Source organism: Lontra canadensis, unplaced genomic scaffold (assembly GCF_010015895.1).
Source record: "Lontra canadensis isolate GAN:19392208 unplaced genomic scaffold, GSC_riverotter_1.0 scaffold14, whole genome shotgun sequence".
Taxonomy (NCBI): Eukaryota; Metazoa; Chordata; class Mammalia; order Carnivora; family Mustelidae; genus Lontra; species Lontra canadensis.
The window spans coordinates 27,189,814-27,204,807 of NW_022631008.1; the positions used below are offsets into that span (position 1 = coordinate 27,189,814).

Genomic DNA, 14,994 nt, shown 5'->3' on the forward strand with positions numbered 1-14,994 from the left:
TTTCCCCCTCTCATGCTCTCTCTCTCAAATAAATAAATAAAATCTTAAAAAAAAAAAAGACTAAAAGTTTTCATTGGATTTAGCAACGCAGTGGCAGGTGCTAAAGAATGATCAGAATCACTGAATAAATGTGAATAAATGGCCATGTAGACTACTTTGCCTAGAAGCTTGGCTGTGAAGGGAAGGTGAAGTCTGGGGTGGGGGGCAGTTTGGGAGTAGGGAGTAGTGAGCGTGTCTCCTCATCGTATAGATGGGAGGCAGTATTTGAACCGGGCCTTAAGTGGGATTTGGATGTAGGAAAATGATTGGAAAAAGCATTTATTACAGATAAAATAACTTTCATTAAGTGATTTGAAATAACAGCAGCTGCCATTTATTATTTCCATGTGGCAGACGATGAGCTCAGTGCCCCACGTGCAGTCTCTGGTACTCCTAACCCCAACCCTTTGAGGACGGTATTGGAGGTGTGAACCCTGAGGAGCAGGGAGGCGGCCTCACTGTGGGTGGCTGTGTGTGGCTCCCTTCTGCTGTCTGCAGAAAGGAGTCTGGTCACGTGGTGGAAGGAAGCGTCCATAGCTGGTAGAGTGCTCCTTTTGAAAGCATTTACTGTATTATGATCAGTCTACTTTCATTAGGACCTTTTATGTGGACATGCTTGTAGAACAGTTGGTCTTGTTCTCGAGGGTCAAGGGAACCCTCTAATGGACACTTGCTACATTACGGACTCTCCACTTCTTTCATTCTGTCCAACGATTGTGTCTACTGTGCTCCAGCCTAGACCCGGGTGGGGTGATACACACAAGACATGCATGGCCCCTGAGTTCCTGGAGCAATACTGGCGGCAGGAAAAAGGAAGAGCTCAAGAATATAGGGAGTGACATGGCAAGAGTTTGGGAAACTAGGAAGGGCCACATTATATAGGACCTTAAAAGCCAAACGAAGAGATTTTACTTGAAGTGTAGTGAGTCTTTGCTGGAGAATGACATGGTTTGATTTCACATTTTTAAAAAAGATGTATTTATTTGAGGGGGGAAGAAGGAGAGGGGAAGAATCTCAAGCAGACACCCCACTGAGCATGGAGCCCGACACAGGGCTCGATCTCACGACCCTGAGATCATGACCTGAGCTGAAATCAAGAGTCAGGTGCCCCTGATTTCACACTTTATTTTTTATTTTATTTTTTTAAAGATTTTCTTTCTGTATTTGAGAGAGAGAGCATGAGCCAGGAAAGGGACAGAGGGAGAAGCAGGCTCCCGGCTAAGCAGGGAGCCCGACATAGGACTTGATCCCAGGACCCTAGGATCATGATCTGAGCTGAAGGCAGACGCTCAACTAACTGAGCCACCCAGGCACCCCCTAATTTCACATTTTAAAGTCACTGTGGTCGTATGTGGAGGAGAGATTCCTGAGATGGAAGCAGTAATCCATTCTCCACAGTAGTGTCTGCTGAGTCACAGGTGAGCGGAATGCATTTCGGAGAGGCCTGTGAAGGAGAAGGAAGGCCTTCAGTGTGTGCGGTGGCTCCTGGCCTCGCTCCCCTCCTCTGTCTCTCCTTTTCCTTGGCCTCCCTGCCCAACTCCCAACCGTTGAGTTTGGTTTTTGATTCTCGGCTGTTCTTTGCCACAACCAACTCCAGCTCTGCCTGGTTGCTTTTTGCCCTTTCTTTCCCTCGCTGGCTGGCGACCTCTTGGCCTGACCTGTGAGATCTGGAAGGCTCCCACTGCTCACCTTCCTTACCTTCTCGTCATGGGTGGGGCAGACATACCCGCTCCCTGCTTTTGTCCGTTACAGCCCAGCCTTACCCGGCTGTGACAGATCTCCCCCCTCCCAATCTCCTAGCAGCTGGGCACAGAACACACTTCATAACCTCCCACATGGTCTAATTTCTGGTCACGATCATCTTGGGTCTGGGAGGCTGCAGAGCTGAAAAGCACAGGCTCTGGAGTGAGACCTGAGTTTACCCCAGTTCTTGTCACCAGCTATCTCCAGAAGCGGCCAAGGGCTGCGGTAAGGAGTCACGGTGACAGCCATGTAAAGCATCTCCCCAGAGTGGATGATTAATAAACCCTTCCTTTGATTATGTTTTAATATTCTATCAAATACTGAAGCAGATCCTGATTTGGAACAGGTCTCAAGAAAGGAAACCTTGGTTATCCTGAACTAGAGATCTTTGCTTATAATTTTTTTGAAGTTATCTGTACACCCAACGTGGGGCTCGAACCCACAACCCTGAGTCGCACACGCCACCAAGTGAGCCGGCCCGGCACCCCGGAGACCTCTGCTTATAGACAGACTCCTCACCTCCTGGTTCGGCAGTCTCACACCTCCGCTTCAGAGTTCTGAATGTAAACTCCCATCAGGGTCCTGGTTTCGTGTTTCCAGCTTAACCACTTTAAATGCCGAGCAAAGAGATGACTGAACTGCGTCATACGGAATAATAACGGTTAAAGGCTTTCTGCTCGGGGCTCCTAGCTGGAAACGTCTGGAAACTTTATAGTGAATAAATTCGTAGGAGCAACAGTTGACTCTAACTGGGGCCAGTTGTGTGTCTGCTTCTGAAAATGCCTACTGCTTATCAGATGCAGCTCATTTTTCTTCTGGAACTATACTTAGATTCTTGAGCAAAACTTAAACTGACATTTCTCCAAGAATGTTCTTTTAGTGAAAGAAATAGGGAAAGATAATAGGGGAAAAAAAAGGGAAAGAAAGACCCATCCCAATTTTTTTGTTAAGTATGTAAACAAACTCAAGCAAGGTGTTCTGTAATAGAACCTATAATACTGTGACAGAAGATATTTCCTTGGGTGATTTTAAGAAAACAAAAGCAAGAAAGACATCTCAGCCGTCAATGCCTTATTAAATGTCAGTGCCAGAGGCTAGCAGAGAATTAGGGACCTCTGAATACTTCATTTAGGGGCGCTTGGGAGACTCAGTTAAGCCATCTGCCTTAGGCTCAGGTCATCATCATACCAGGAGTCCTGGAATTAAGCCCCGCACCTGGCTCCCTGCTCCTCGGAAAGCCTGCTTCTCCCTCTCCCGCTCCCCCTGCTTGTGTTCCCTCTCTCTCTGTCTCTCTGTCAAATAAATGAAATCTTAAAAAAAAACAAAACCTCATTTAAATCTAACCAGAGCTGCTGTGCTGGAGGAGGGGAAAGAAGTTTGTAGTAATATTAAATTTATTTATCTTTCAAACCGTAGCCCGGTATTTACAAATCAATATTTGATGTATGGATCAGTATTTATTTGGGGAAATGATGAAGTACAGAAACTCCCCTATGAACAGTTCTCTAGCTATTTTCTGAGAGATGGTAAAGGATAAATGTGTAAATGCCAATGAACTCAATTCTTAACAAAAAACCAAGAAACTTTACTTTTAAATAACAATTTCTATTTATTAAAACTTAACAATTTTGAGTAACAATAGTTATTGTCAAGTAATTGAAAAAGGGAGAATATAGTTAATATAGTTTGAACTGAGAACTTGTAGTCAGGTAAAGTATTAAGAAACTGTTAAGTTCAAATATATAGTAATATATACATAAATTTGAAACTTTTTTTTTTTTTTAAGAGAGGTGGGGAGGGGCAGAGGGAGAGGGGAAAAAGAGAACCTTAAGCGGACTTTAAGCCCAGTGCAGAGCCCAACACAGGGCTGGATCTCATGACCCTGAGATCATAACTTGAACCAAAATCAAGAGTCAGATGCTTAACTGACTGAGCCGCCTAGACACTCCTACTAAATTTGAAACCTTTTTTTTTTTTTTTTAGATTTTATTTATTTATTTGACAGAGAAAGATCACAAGTAGGCAGAGAGGCAGGCAGAGAGAGAGAGAAGCAGGCTCCCCGCTGAGCAAAAAGCCCAATACGGGGCTCGATCCCCGGATCCTGAGGTCATGACCTGAGCGGAAGGTCAGTGGCTTAACCCACTGAGCCACCCAGGCACCCCTAAACTTGAAACTCTTAAGTGAATTATTTTTTACAAAACTAACCAAAGAACAAAAATTAGAAGGGGCCAAAAATGTATAGAAAAATCAGTATAACCACCAGAAGTAAAGGGTCTTAAATTTGAGAAAAACATTCATATATTGAGCTCAATTGATTTGGTGTGCTTAGACTTTCAATAATTTACTCTGGTTCTCTTATCTTGGGAGAGATTTTTACTGAACAAAATAGAAAAGAACAGGAAGTTACTCAAAGAAAAAAATATTCTTGAAAGCAAACCTGGGGATGCCTGGGTGGCTCAGTTGATTAAGTGCCTGCTTTTGGCTCGGGTCATGGTCCCAGGGTCCTGGGATCCAGTCCCGCATCGGGCTTAGTGGGGAGTCTGCTTCTCTCTCTGCCTGCTCTGCCTGGGGCTCCCCCTGCTTGTGCTCTTTCTCTGAAAAATGAATAAATAAAATCTTTATTAAAAAAAAAAAAGAAGAAGAAAGCAAACCTCATATAGTTACAGTGGCATGGTTGGGAACGTTTAGTCGGTGGCTTGACCAGTTAAATTCATTGAATGTGGCCCCATAGTGTCCAGAAATTTTATTCTAGATTCTCTGGAGTTTGTGATAAGTTATGACTTTCCATGTTTATCTCCTTTTATGTTTGTAGGCAGAGTTAAAAAAATATATATAATTAAGACTATTAAAGTGTGGTTAGGTTATCAATGATAATACTCCTAAAATCTTTATGTACTTGTGAATTTCAAACTGAAAGGTCCCCCAATAATGGGTCCGTGATTAAAGGAGCGAGACTGATACAAAGTGAAGGTCAAGCAAAGCTTTATTTCACACTAAGCATCAAGAATCAACCTGAACGTTCGGGGCTGCGCCTCTTACAGAGAGGGCGACCCCCCCCCCCTTACCTACTAACTTTTAAAGGGCAAGGGCCAAGTGGTTGGGCCTGGCCACACACAGGCGGCCAATGAGATTGTAACACACAGAGAAAGCTGCACAGCCATGCTAGGTCACACACAATTCAATTGTAACTGAATTACAATTTACCCTAGTAGATATCTGAGTTAGCCTACCACCTTGGTCAGAATTGGTGCCCAAAAGGTGGGGCCCATACTCCTTGGTAGCTAAGGGGACAGTATATGCCCCCACTGATTGGATGTCTCCACCCGGCCTGACCCATCCTTGTATTTGGGCTTTGTTACCTGGGACTGGTTTCCTGGGCTTGCTTTTAAGTAAGTTCCGGGGGAGGGGGGGAGGGGGGCAGGGTCAGTTTTAAGTTTTACCGAATAAACAACAAAATCACTGTTTAACCCAAGATGGAATCCCTCTGGCTAAATAGGCCCTTACAAAACTAGTTTCTACATTTTATTTTTAGATCTTTTTCTGTAGATGGGAAATATTGGGAAGCCTTTTTTTTTTTTTTTTTTACTTGTTCAGGGTCACAGAGAGCTGGAATGGAACCTTGTCTTGTTCCTCTGAACCTTAGTTCTTTCCAACCTACCAGGCTGCAAGCCCACTAATTACCCATGCAGAGAAATTATGCATGTGTTTTCATTGAATTGGGTTGGAGGAAGTGTTCAAGTAGAAAATAAAAAGGAACACCTGGGTGGCTCCTCCGGTTAAGTTTCTGCTTTCTGCTCCTGTCATGAGCACCAGGCAGGCTCCCTGCTCAGCGGGGGAGCCTGCTTCTCCCTTTTCTTCTCCTTCTGCCCCTCCCCCGCTCTTGCTTGCTCTCTCTCACAAATGAGTAAATAAAATCTTTAACAAAGAAGGAGGAAAAAAAAAAAACAAACAAACAGGAGAATGGGAGATGGTGTTCTTTAGAAAAAGTGAATGCCAGACTTAATTTTCAAATAACTAACTCAGAGTCTTAAACTATTATACCATAAAGTCCTGTTTTAATAGTGAAGAAGAAAAATGCATCAGCTGTATGGTATGATGGTACCAAAAAGAGACCTAACCTGGAGTCTGCCACTTGTTTCAAGAGCATGTTTCTTCCCGCGCGGTCCGCGGACCACTTGCGTTACGATCCGCTGGAGAACTTGGTGCAACTGCGGCGCCTCCTCCTGAGTCCGTCCACACGCTGGGCCCTGCGTGCGGCCCAGCAGGCAATCGGCCGCGGAGGAGCTTGTGCGCGGCTGCCCTGAGCTGAGTGACTGAGCTTGGTGGGCCGGAGGTGGGAAAAGCAGGATAGAAGATGGAACCCAGATGGCTGCTTTATACGGTCGCTCCCTTCCTCCCAGCCCCCTCGTCGTGGGAGGTACCCCCCGGAAGAGTTCTGCCTGCTCGCTGCTCCCGTCTGCGCAGACCAGGGGTTCCCGGGTGGGCATATGTAGACACGTTACTAAAAGTCTCCCAGCATCACTCTGCATCTGTAAAATGGGCATCACATTAGTACCCACTTCATGAAGTTGTTAGGAGATCACTAGCTAACATGCTTGGAATGATGCCTGACATTTATTTATTTATTTATTTATTTTAAAAGATTTTATTTATTTGACAGAGGCAGGCAGAGAGAGAAGAGGAAGCAGGCTCCCACTGAGCAGGAAGCCTGATTTGGGGCTCAGTCCCAGGACCCTGGGATCATGACCCGAGCCGAAGGCAGAGGCTTTAACCCACTGAGCCACCCAGGCGCCCCAACAGTGCCTGGCATTTAATAAACACTAAGTAAATGATCCTGCTATCCTGTGCATATTTCTAAGAAGGCTGATGCTTTTTGAAACATTTCTTCTGCTGACTGGTGAACTGTCCAGTTTCATTTAGTTCTTTGTCTAAAAAAGTTACTGAATTGCCTGCTCCCTTTTGTGTATCCACCGTCCTTGGAATATGCAACTATGGAATATCTAGAACACTCGATGTACAGTCGTTTTCCATGTTCATCCCCCCACAACCCAAGGGTAAGGAACCAGGGTTTATTCACGTGGCACCGTATACAGCACAGAGCACAGAAGCTACCCAATGGCAGGCGACATCAAGTGTTTGGTTCTGTTAACTACTCTACCATTAAATGAAAGTGTTCCATGGCTCAGAGTATTTCTCAGCCTTAAGTCTGTGCTTAAATAGGGTATATCTGTGCTGTATCACCAGAAGACAGTGTTTGAAAATATCATTAAATAATCACATTGATTTACATTATCAAATAAAATTAGATTACATAATTTAGCTCTTAGGATGTTCTAGTAGAATATGTTTATATTTTCATTTGCATATTATACATATTTCCTATGATAGTCAAAACTTAATTGGAATTTGAATAATCGAAATTCAGTACATATTTATGTAATACATAGCAAATCATAGATACTTATTTTAATCTCACTTGGTCTGAATATTTGGAATATGTCTGGAATATTGGCAGGCAACGTATTCTAAATTATTTAAATGTCTAAACCTTACGTCATTCTAGTCCCCAAGCTGGAAGCTGTGTGATGTGAAGTACTAAAGCTTGCTGGCATATTTTCCTTTTGTAGAGGACTAACGCTAATAGGGTATATATAACTTCAAAATCAGATGTTTGATGAATGAATTTGAGCTGATTCTCGAAGAACAAATATTTATTGAGTATCAACCAGGTGTAAGATTCTTTTTTTTTTTAAGATTTATTTATTTATTTATTTATTTGACAGATCACAAGTAGGCAGAGAGGCAGGCAGAAAGGGGGAAGCAGGCTCCCTGCTGAGCAGAGCACCCGATACGGGGCTCGATCCCAGGACCACCGGGCTCATGACTTGAGCTGAAAGCAGAGACTTTAACCCACTGAGTCACCCAGTTGCCCCATCAACCGGGTGTAAGATTCTTTTTTTTTTTTTTTAAGATTTTATTTATTTATTTGACAGATAGAGATCACAAGTAGGCAGAGAGGCAGGCAGAGAGAGAGAGGAGGAAGCAGGCACCCCGATGAGCAGAGAGCCCGATGCGGGGCTCAATCCCAGGACCCTGGGATTATGACCTGAGCTGAAGGCAGAGGCTTAACCCACTGAGCCACTCAGGCACCCCCGGGTGTAAGATTCTTAAACCTTAGATTATCTACTCCAAATATGACTTTTGTACAGATTCAGACTTCAAAGAACTTACAGGCTGAAGGGGAAAGTAAGTAATAAAAATACTTATTTTACTCTTGTTCCTTTATGGAAATTTTGAGAAAGTGCTAGGGGAACTTAGGGGAGATGATTATGGGAGTTGATTATATATATAAAATCAAGGTGAATTGGGCCAGGGAAGCAACTAACCAATAGTTGGGCAAAAGTCCTAAGCATGTTGCTTGGTGATTGTAACATTTACTTTTCCTGAGAGTGGAGTTGACATTGTGCTGTCTTGTCCTAGGTAATCTCCTTTCTCTTCATTGGTCTGATGTCCATGATGATTCCCCTATGTAGGGTCTTTGGGGCCCTAATTGCTGTCTGTCTTATCTTGGGTCTCTTCGATGGATGCTTCATTTCCATTATGGCCCCCATTGCCTTTGAGTTAGTTGGTGCCCAGGATGTTTCTCAAGCAATTGGATTTCTACTTGGATTCATGTCTCTACCCATGACTGTGGGCCCACCTATTGCAGGTAAATATGATGATTCTTCAGTAATTTACTATATGGAAAATATGATTTTTAGGTTGCCGGTCTTTTGCTTTTGTGTGTGCCTTACTGATAACAAATTTTTAATAAGACCAGCCTTGGATGACGTGTTGAAAAAGTTTGCTGAGGAGTCCCTCTTATCCTTATTGATACAAAACACACTCTATAAAATGTCCAATTGTAAGCTTCTGGGCTTTAAGCTTTCACAATGCCTATATTTCATTTAGTATGTTTTGGGGAAATGGAAACACAGTTGCTTTTTAAAAAGAGATGAAGATTCTAAAAGATTTCTAAATATGTACACTTTGTGTAAGAGATCATATCCCCCCCCCCAGAAATAATTAATGGAAAACAGCATTTAGTGGAAACAACTGAAGTGTCCATCAGTAGATGGATAAACAGAATGTGTGTAGCTATATAATGGGATAGCATTCAGCCATAAAAAGCAAGTATTGTACCAATCAATACATGCCACCAGGGGGACGAACCTTGTGACCATTATGCGAAGTGAAAGAAGCCAAATACAAAAGGTCACACACTGTCAGATTTTATTTACATGAAATATGCAGAAGAGGTAACTCCATAGAGGCAGAGAGCAAATTGGTGGTTTCCAGGGGCGGGAAGGAAGGGGAATTAGGGAATAACTAACTGCTTAATGGGTATGGCATTTCCTTCTGGTGTGATAAAAATATTTTGGGACTAGATAGAGGTGGTGGTTTTACAACATTGTGAATGTGGTAAATGCCACAGAAATGGTTAATTTTATGTTCTATGAATTTTACCATTAGAAATCTTCTGAACAGTATAAAGGTGCCTTGTGTTCAATATAACTTGGGTGCCCATGTGAATTATTAGGTTATGATTCGATAAAACTAGGATAAGGTTGAATTGTATGTATTGTCATCTGTGTCTGGCCTATGAGGGGCCCAGCGAAAGCTCACGCTCCTATCCAGAACCACTCATATCTAGCAACTTTGCCAACTGGGAACGTAGTCATGAATAAGCAAACAATCACTAAAGGTCTCAGTTTCCCCGCAGGAGGACCCTCCAGCCCTTCCCCTGTCCCCCAGATAATACACGACTTCCACTATTTTTACACCTCACAAGCTTGGATTTTTAGGGTTTCCAAGTCTACAGCAGATTATAAGCAGCACTTTGGTAGGAATGCTGTTTGCAACTAGAAATAACTGAGAACAGACCAGTAACGGGAGATAACCGGAAACTTCCAAAGTAGGCCGAATAGGTGGCCGCTGGCAACCGAAAGCTCTTGGCTCACCAGGAGGTTCTGAGGGGTCACAGTATGACAGTCAGACATGATAATTAGTGCTCAGAAGGAGGAAAGGTATAGTTACATTCAGAATATTCTGATTCAGAAGATAGGAAAATTGTATCTGCATATTGTTGTATCTGTTGTATCTGTATATTGTTGTACAATATACATTTCTAATTTCTAATACAATATCTAATGTTGTATCTGTATATTTTAGGTTTCCGTCTAGCATAAATGTACATTTTTTTAATGTGTCAGTACTTAATGGACAAATTCTCGGCAGTTTATTTCAAAAAGTCAGATACTCAATTCATTGTGTTCCCTGGACATTTCGGATAACTGATGTTTTATTTTAAAAGCGACAAAAGTTTAAAAACACTAAGATAACTCTTAAAATCTGGGTTTTGTGGGGCACATGGCTGGCTCAGTTGGTAGAGCCTGTGACTCTTGATCTCAGGGTAGGGAGTTTGAGCCCCATGTTGGGTATAGAGATTACTTAAGAAATAAAATCTTTAAAAAAAAATCCGGATTTTGTTAGAGAAATTAGAAATAAGGAGTATTCTGCAGTCAAATGCTCTACCACTGAGCTATACCCCCAGAAATAAGGAGTATTCTGAATGAGAGTTTTCAGAAGCAGGGCCCAAGGAGCTATCAGACTGCCAAACGTTTTACTCCCACGTGCTGAAATATATTTAACAATCTAACTTTTTCATCTTAACTCTCAGATCTATAATTTTTCATGATTTTGAATTCTAAGTTTATTTATCTTTTTAAAGATTTTATTTATTTGAGGGAGGGAGAGAGAGAGAGAGCATAGGCGGGGGAGCGGGGAGGAGCAGAGGCTGAGGGAGAAGCAGGTTCCCCGCTGAGCCAGGATCCTGACCTGGGGCTTGATCTTGGGACCATAGGATCATGACCTGAGCCAAAGGCAGATGCTTAACTGCCAGAGCCACCGAGGCACCCCTTGAATCCTAATTTTAAATACCTTTATGTTATTTCATAAGCAAGTAGGCCCAAGAAAGTTTGCAATACAGACATTGTGGGATATGTGCGTATGAGAGAAGTTTCAGGCTGGTGGTTTATCCACCTTCCCCTGAAATAAGGACCGTTATACCCTGGGTCACAGTACCCCAAAGGCCTCGGAACGGTTTTGAAAAAGCCAAAGCTTGGTTACAAATATTTTTTTCCATGTAATATCTTGGTACACAAACCCAAAGACCTGTAGTCTGTGGCAAGATTAAAGATCTAAGATCTTTTCCTTTCTCGTATCAGAAAAGGTTTATACTTCAGACCCATTTCCTAAGAAATGTGTGACTGATCTGAGACCCCTAGGAGCCACCCTTGTTCTCTCTCAGTGACAGTTTTTTCCCTTCCCAGGGTTACTTCGTGACAAGCTGGGCTCCTATGATGTGGCATTCTACCTCTCTGGAATCCCTCCCCTTATTGGAGGTGCTGTCCTTTGTTTTATCCCCTGGATCCATAGTAAGAAGCAAAGAGAGATTGATAAAACCACTGCAGGAGAAAAGATGGAGAAAATGTTGGAGAATCAGAACTCTCTGCTGTCAAGCTCATCCGGAATCTTTAAGAAAGAATCTGACTCTGTTATTTAATGTCTTACATACCTCTACCAGACTGAACTTGCTTTCAGAAGTTTAAGCAAGTTTTCCTTTTATATAAATTGCAAATTTCTTATTTTTTTAATTACATACTAGGAATAGCACAATAATGAGGAACTAGAACCCTTATTACTACAAGAACCATTTTCTGCCACTGAATAGCTAGCTGTCTGGCATTTCCATGAGTGTGCGGGCAGAGACTCTGGTATATGAAAACTTACGTCGGAAAGTCAAATATTGTGAGCATTGATGCTATTTCAGTAAAAAGCAACTCTGGAAACTGTGAATGCTAATACGCTTGTACAAATATTTAAAAATACCTCAAGCTATAATGAAAGGGTTGCAATTTGGTTAGGACTGGAAATATTGTCTGTTGTCTCACGTGATGTTTTTAATTCCGGTATCTCTGTTTTAATTTCTTCTGCTACTGGGAAACTTTTTACAAGACTGAAACCTGGATTCTAGGTAATCTTAGATCTACCTAAACCTCAAGTCTGTGTTAAAGCTGCTTGCCTGCTGTTAAATAAGATCTGAAATTAAGTTATTTCGCCTTGCTCTGGTGTCCAGGGAGCTTCCAGGAGCAGATGGTAGCACCGTGTTCAGATTCGTGCACGACACAGAAGGGATCCTGGTCATAAGGGCAGAGCAATTCGGGAGGCAGGCATTTCTTCCTCCTCCATTTGTTCCCTTTCGGTTTGCAGTGTGTTTTACTTAAGTAGCCAGAAACCCCCAAATTTCTGAACTTGTTTAAAGTGTAACAATAAAGTGAAATAGAATGAATGAAAGAGATTCTGACCATTTCACGTAGAATTTTTCTGACTTCGGGATTTGTTAGCACTAGGACGTGACATTTCCACAGAGTCTTACTGAGCATGTTATCAAGTTGGCAGTTTCAGGTACAAATGGGGAAAAAAAATCTTTGTATTCATGCAGAAAATACTTCTGATAGAAACAGTTGCTCAAATTCATTTATAAAATTAATAGGTCTTGAAAGATTAAAAGCACTTATAAAGAGAACTTCTGTATTTCCAAAACCTTCTGGCAAAATTTGCACTCGTTGGTATTTATCCCAGCACACTCCCCATTAACATTCTCAGATTTTTCTATTTATGCAAAGACACTTGCATAAATGTATTTTTTTAATATTTAATTTTAATTTTTAAGATTTTTTTAAATTTAAAATTAAAATTTAATTTTTAATTTTAATATTTAAAAGTATTAATGTTTTAAAGACCTAAAATTAAAACCAAAGTCATGCCATGACCTATACTCATCTACAAAAATAAAACTCATCTACAAAAAATAGGAATACTTTCCTCATCCTGAATGTTTCTTATTTATGTCTTTGAAAGTTAATATGCAAAGTATATTTAAGTCCTAAGTATAAATGTGTATTAGAGCTTCCTCAAATGTAGCTTGTTTACTGGGGAAGAATGCTGTCTTTTCTAAAGCACCTCCAGGATCCATCTGTTTTGAACTTCTCTGTAAGGACAGAAACTTAATCTCTTATCTCCCTACTTTTTCTTCCAGCATCTAATCTTTCTTTGTCTTTAGCTGAAACCTGAAGAACATATGGATTTGTAGTTGTGGATTGGGGGGGCAGGCCACATAGGGGGCTAGAGGGAAGTGAGGTGGTTAATAAAACAGCTAGAAAACCCAGAAGTTCAAAGTAGGAATGCTAAATGTGCAATTTATTTTTAATAGGATTTTAAATGATTTTTGATTGTGAAGACATTCAGCAGTTTACTATGACATACACATGGTTGTAACTTTTACTACTTCTGTATTTCATATTTAGGAAACTTGGGTAATTTGTCTTTTTGGAAGGTTATGCTGCTTAAAAAACAACTATATTTTGACCGTTCTGCCCTTTCATATTCTTATTTTAAGTTTTTAGAAAATGACTCAGGGGGCACCTGGGTTGCTCAGTCAGTTAAGTGACAAACTCTTGATTTCATCTCAGGGTCATGAATTCAAGCCCCGCATCAGGCTCCGTGCTGGGCGTGGAGTCTGCTTGAGATTTTCTCTCTCCCTCTGCCCCTTGCCACCCAAGCACCCGTGCTCTAAAAAAAAAAAAAAAAAAAAAAAAAAAAGCTTAGAAATGATAATATATTATTGGGTTCTTTATTTATTCATGCCTAGTTATATAAAAATGTGCTTCCTCATTATTATCAGTGCTTTTGAGATCAGAAAAATATACAACTAAGACCAATCATCAAACCTGCCATTATAGAAATATTTTTTTAATAGTTTTAGCATAGACTCCTAAGACTTGTCCCTACCCCTGCCAATTTTACAGAAAGAATTCTTAAAGAGAAAATTAACTCGGTAGAGACCTCCAAAATGTTTCCCCTTTCAAAATTTGACTGATTTTAAAAAGGAAAAAAAAAAAAGTAATAATCTGAAACTCAAAGGTTAGTTTCCATAACAAAAGAGCAAAGTGGGGCGCCTGGATGGCTGGGTTGGTTAAGCCTTGGACTCTTGATCTCAGCTCAGGTAGTGATCTCTCAGGGTTGTGAGTAGTAAAGTGGAGCCTACTTAAAAAAAAAAAAAAGGCGAAGTAGCTGAAGTATTTATAGTAAAACCTAGATCTCAGAATATTGTGTTCATGTATAAAATTACACATATGCAGTTTTCAGTCAGATGGAATGAATTAAACAGTCCTATGACACTGAAAAATCTCTCCTATAATAGACTGTTATGGAGAGTTCTTTGCTGTAATAACATAAAGTTAAAAAGTACAAAAGATGCTAAATTCTATAAAATTATATTTCATAACATGTTTGGTACAAAAAGCTCTAGAAGTCTGAAGTTCTGGAAGTTCTGCAAACTTAGAAATGAAAAATACTAATATTCATAAGGATTTATGTTTTAGAACAAGAAACGTTACCCTAATCTTTCCAGGTAAATCCTTTCTAATTTCTGAACAGTGTTAACTTTATTGCAAGAGAGTGACCTGGTGGGCCTAAATGTTTTTGTTCAATCCATGCAATTGAGAGGAAAACAGCAGAGTCAGAACTCTGCTTTCTATCTCATCATCCTAATTCTCAGAGAGAATCAGCAAATTCTCACATTCAGAAGGTTCTAGCATTTGAGGCCAACAATATAAGGGGAATAATTATTCCTCCTTAAAGAGACTCTGAATCAGATACTATTGTAACGGACACCCATGGATCTTCCAGAAACATTTCAGTTAAAGCAGTAGATACTCTTGGTATCCATCCATTTCAGTAATAACAAACCACCTAGATTGATACTTTACTCAAAATTTATAAATTTCTTTGATCACAGTTGCAATCCTTTTTCTGCAGTCCTACTAAGAGACTTGTAATATCCACTCGAGGTTGCACAGGCTTGCATTAGGCTTCAAATTCTAGTCAGAAACAGAAGCAGGACTTCATTTGTACTTCCAGATCCACAGTACTTTTTTCTATGTGTTTGCAGAAGATCCCGTGGGCTCTGCCCAAGTATGAAGCAAACCGTAACTCTGTTAGCTTCAACTTTCTACACTTTTTAAAAAAATTTATTAACATATAATGTATTGCTTGCTTCAGGGGTACAGGTCTGTGAATCATCAGTCTTACACAATTCACAGCACTCAC

The 14,994-nt window shown here is 40.9% G+C and overlaps 1 protein-coding gene across 2 annotated transcripts in view; it reads left to right on the forward strand.

Moving 5' to 3' along the window:
- SLC16A10 (solute carrier family 16 member 10) overlaps positions 1 to 12,181 on the forward strand; it is a 116,414-nt gene extending 104,233 nt beyond the window's left edge. For both annotated transcript variants that reach the window (XM_032858325.1, XM_032858327.1), the window contains 2 exons: positions 8,263 to 8,491; positions 11,154 to 12,181. In XM_032858325.1, coding sequence (XP_032714216.1) covers positions 8,263 to 8,491; positions 11,154 to 11,386 — 462 coding nt within the window. In that variant the 3' untranslated portion in view covers positions 11,387 to 12,181. The remainder of the gene's footprint in view (positions 1 to 8,262; positions 8,492 to 11,153) is intronic.
- The last annotated feature ends 2,813 nt before the right edge of the window (positions 12,182 to 14,994 follow it).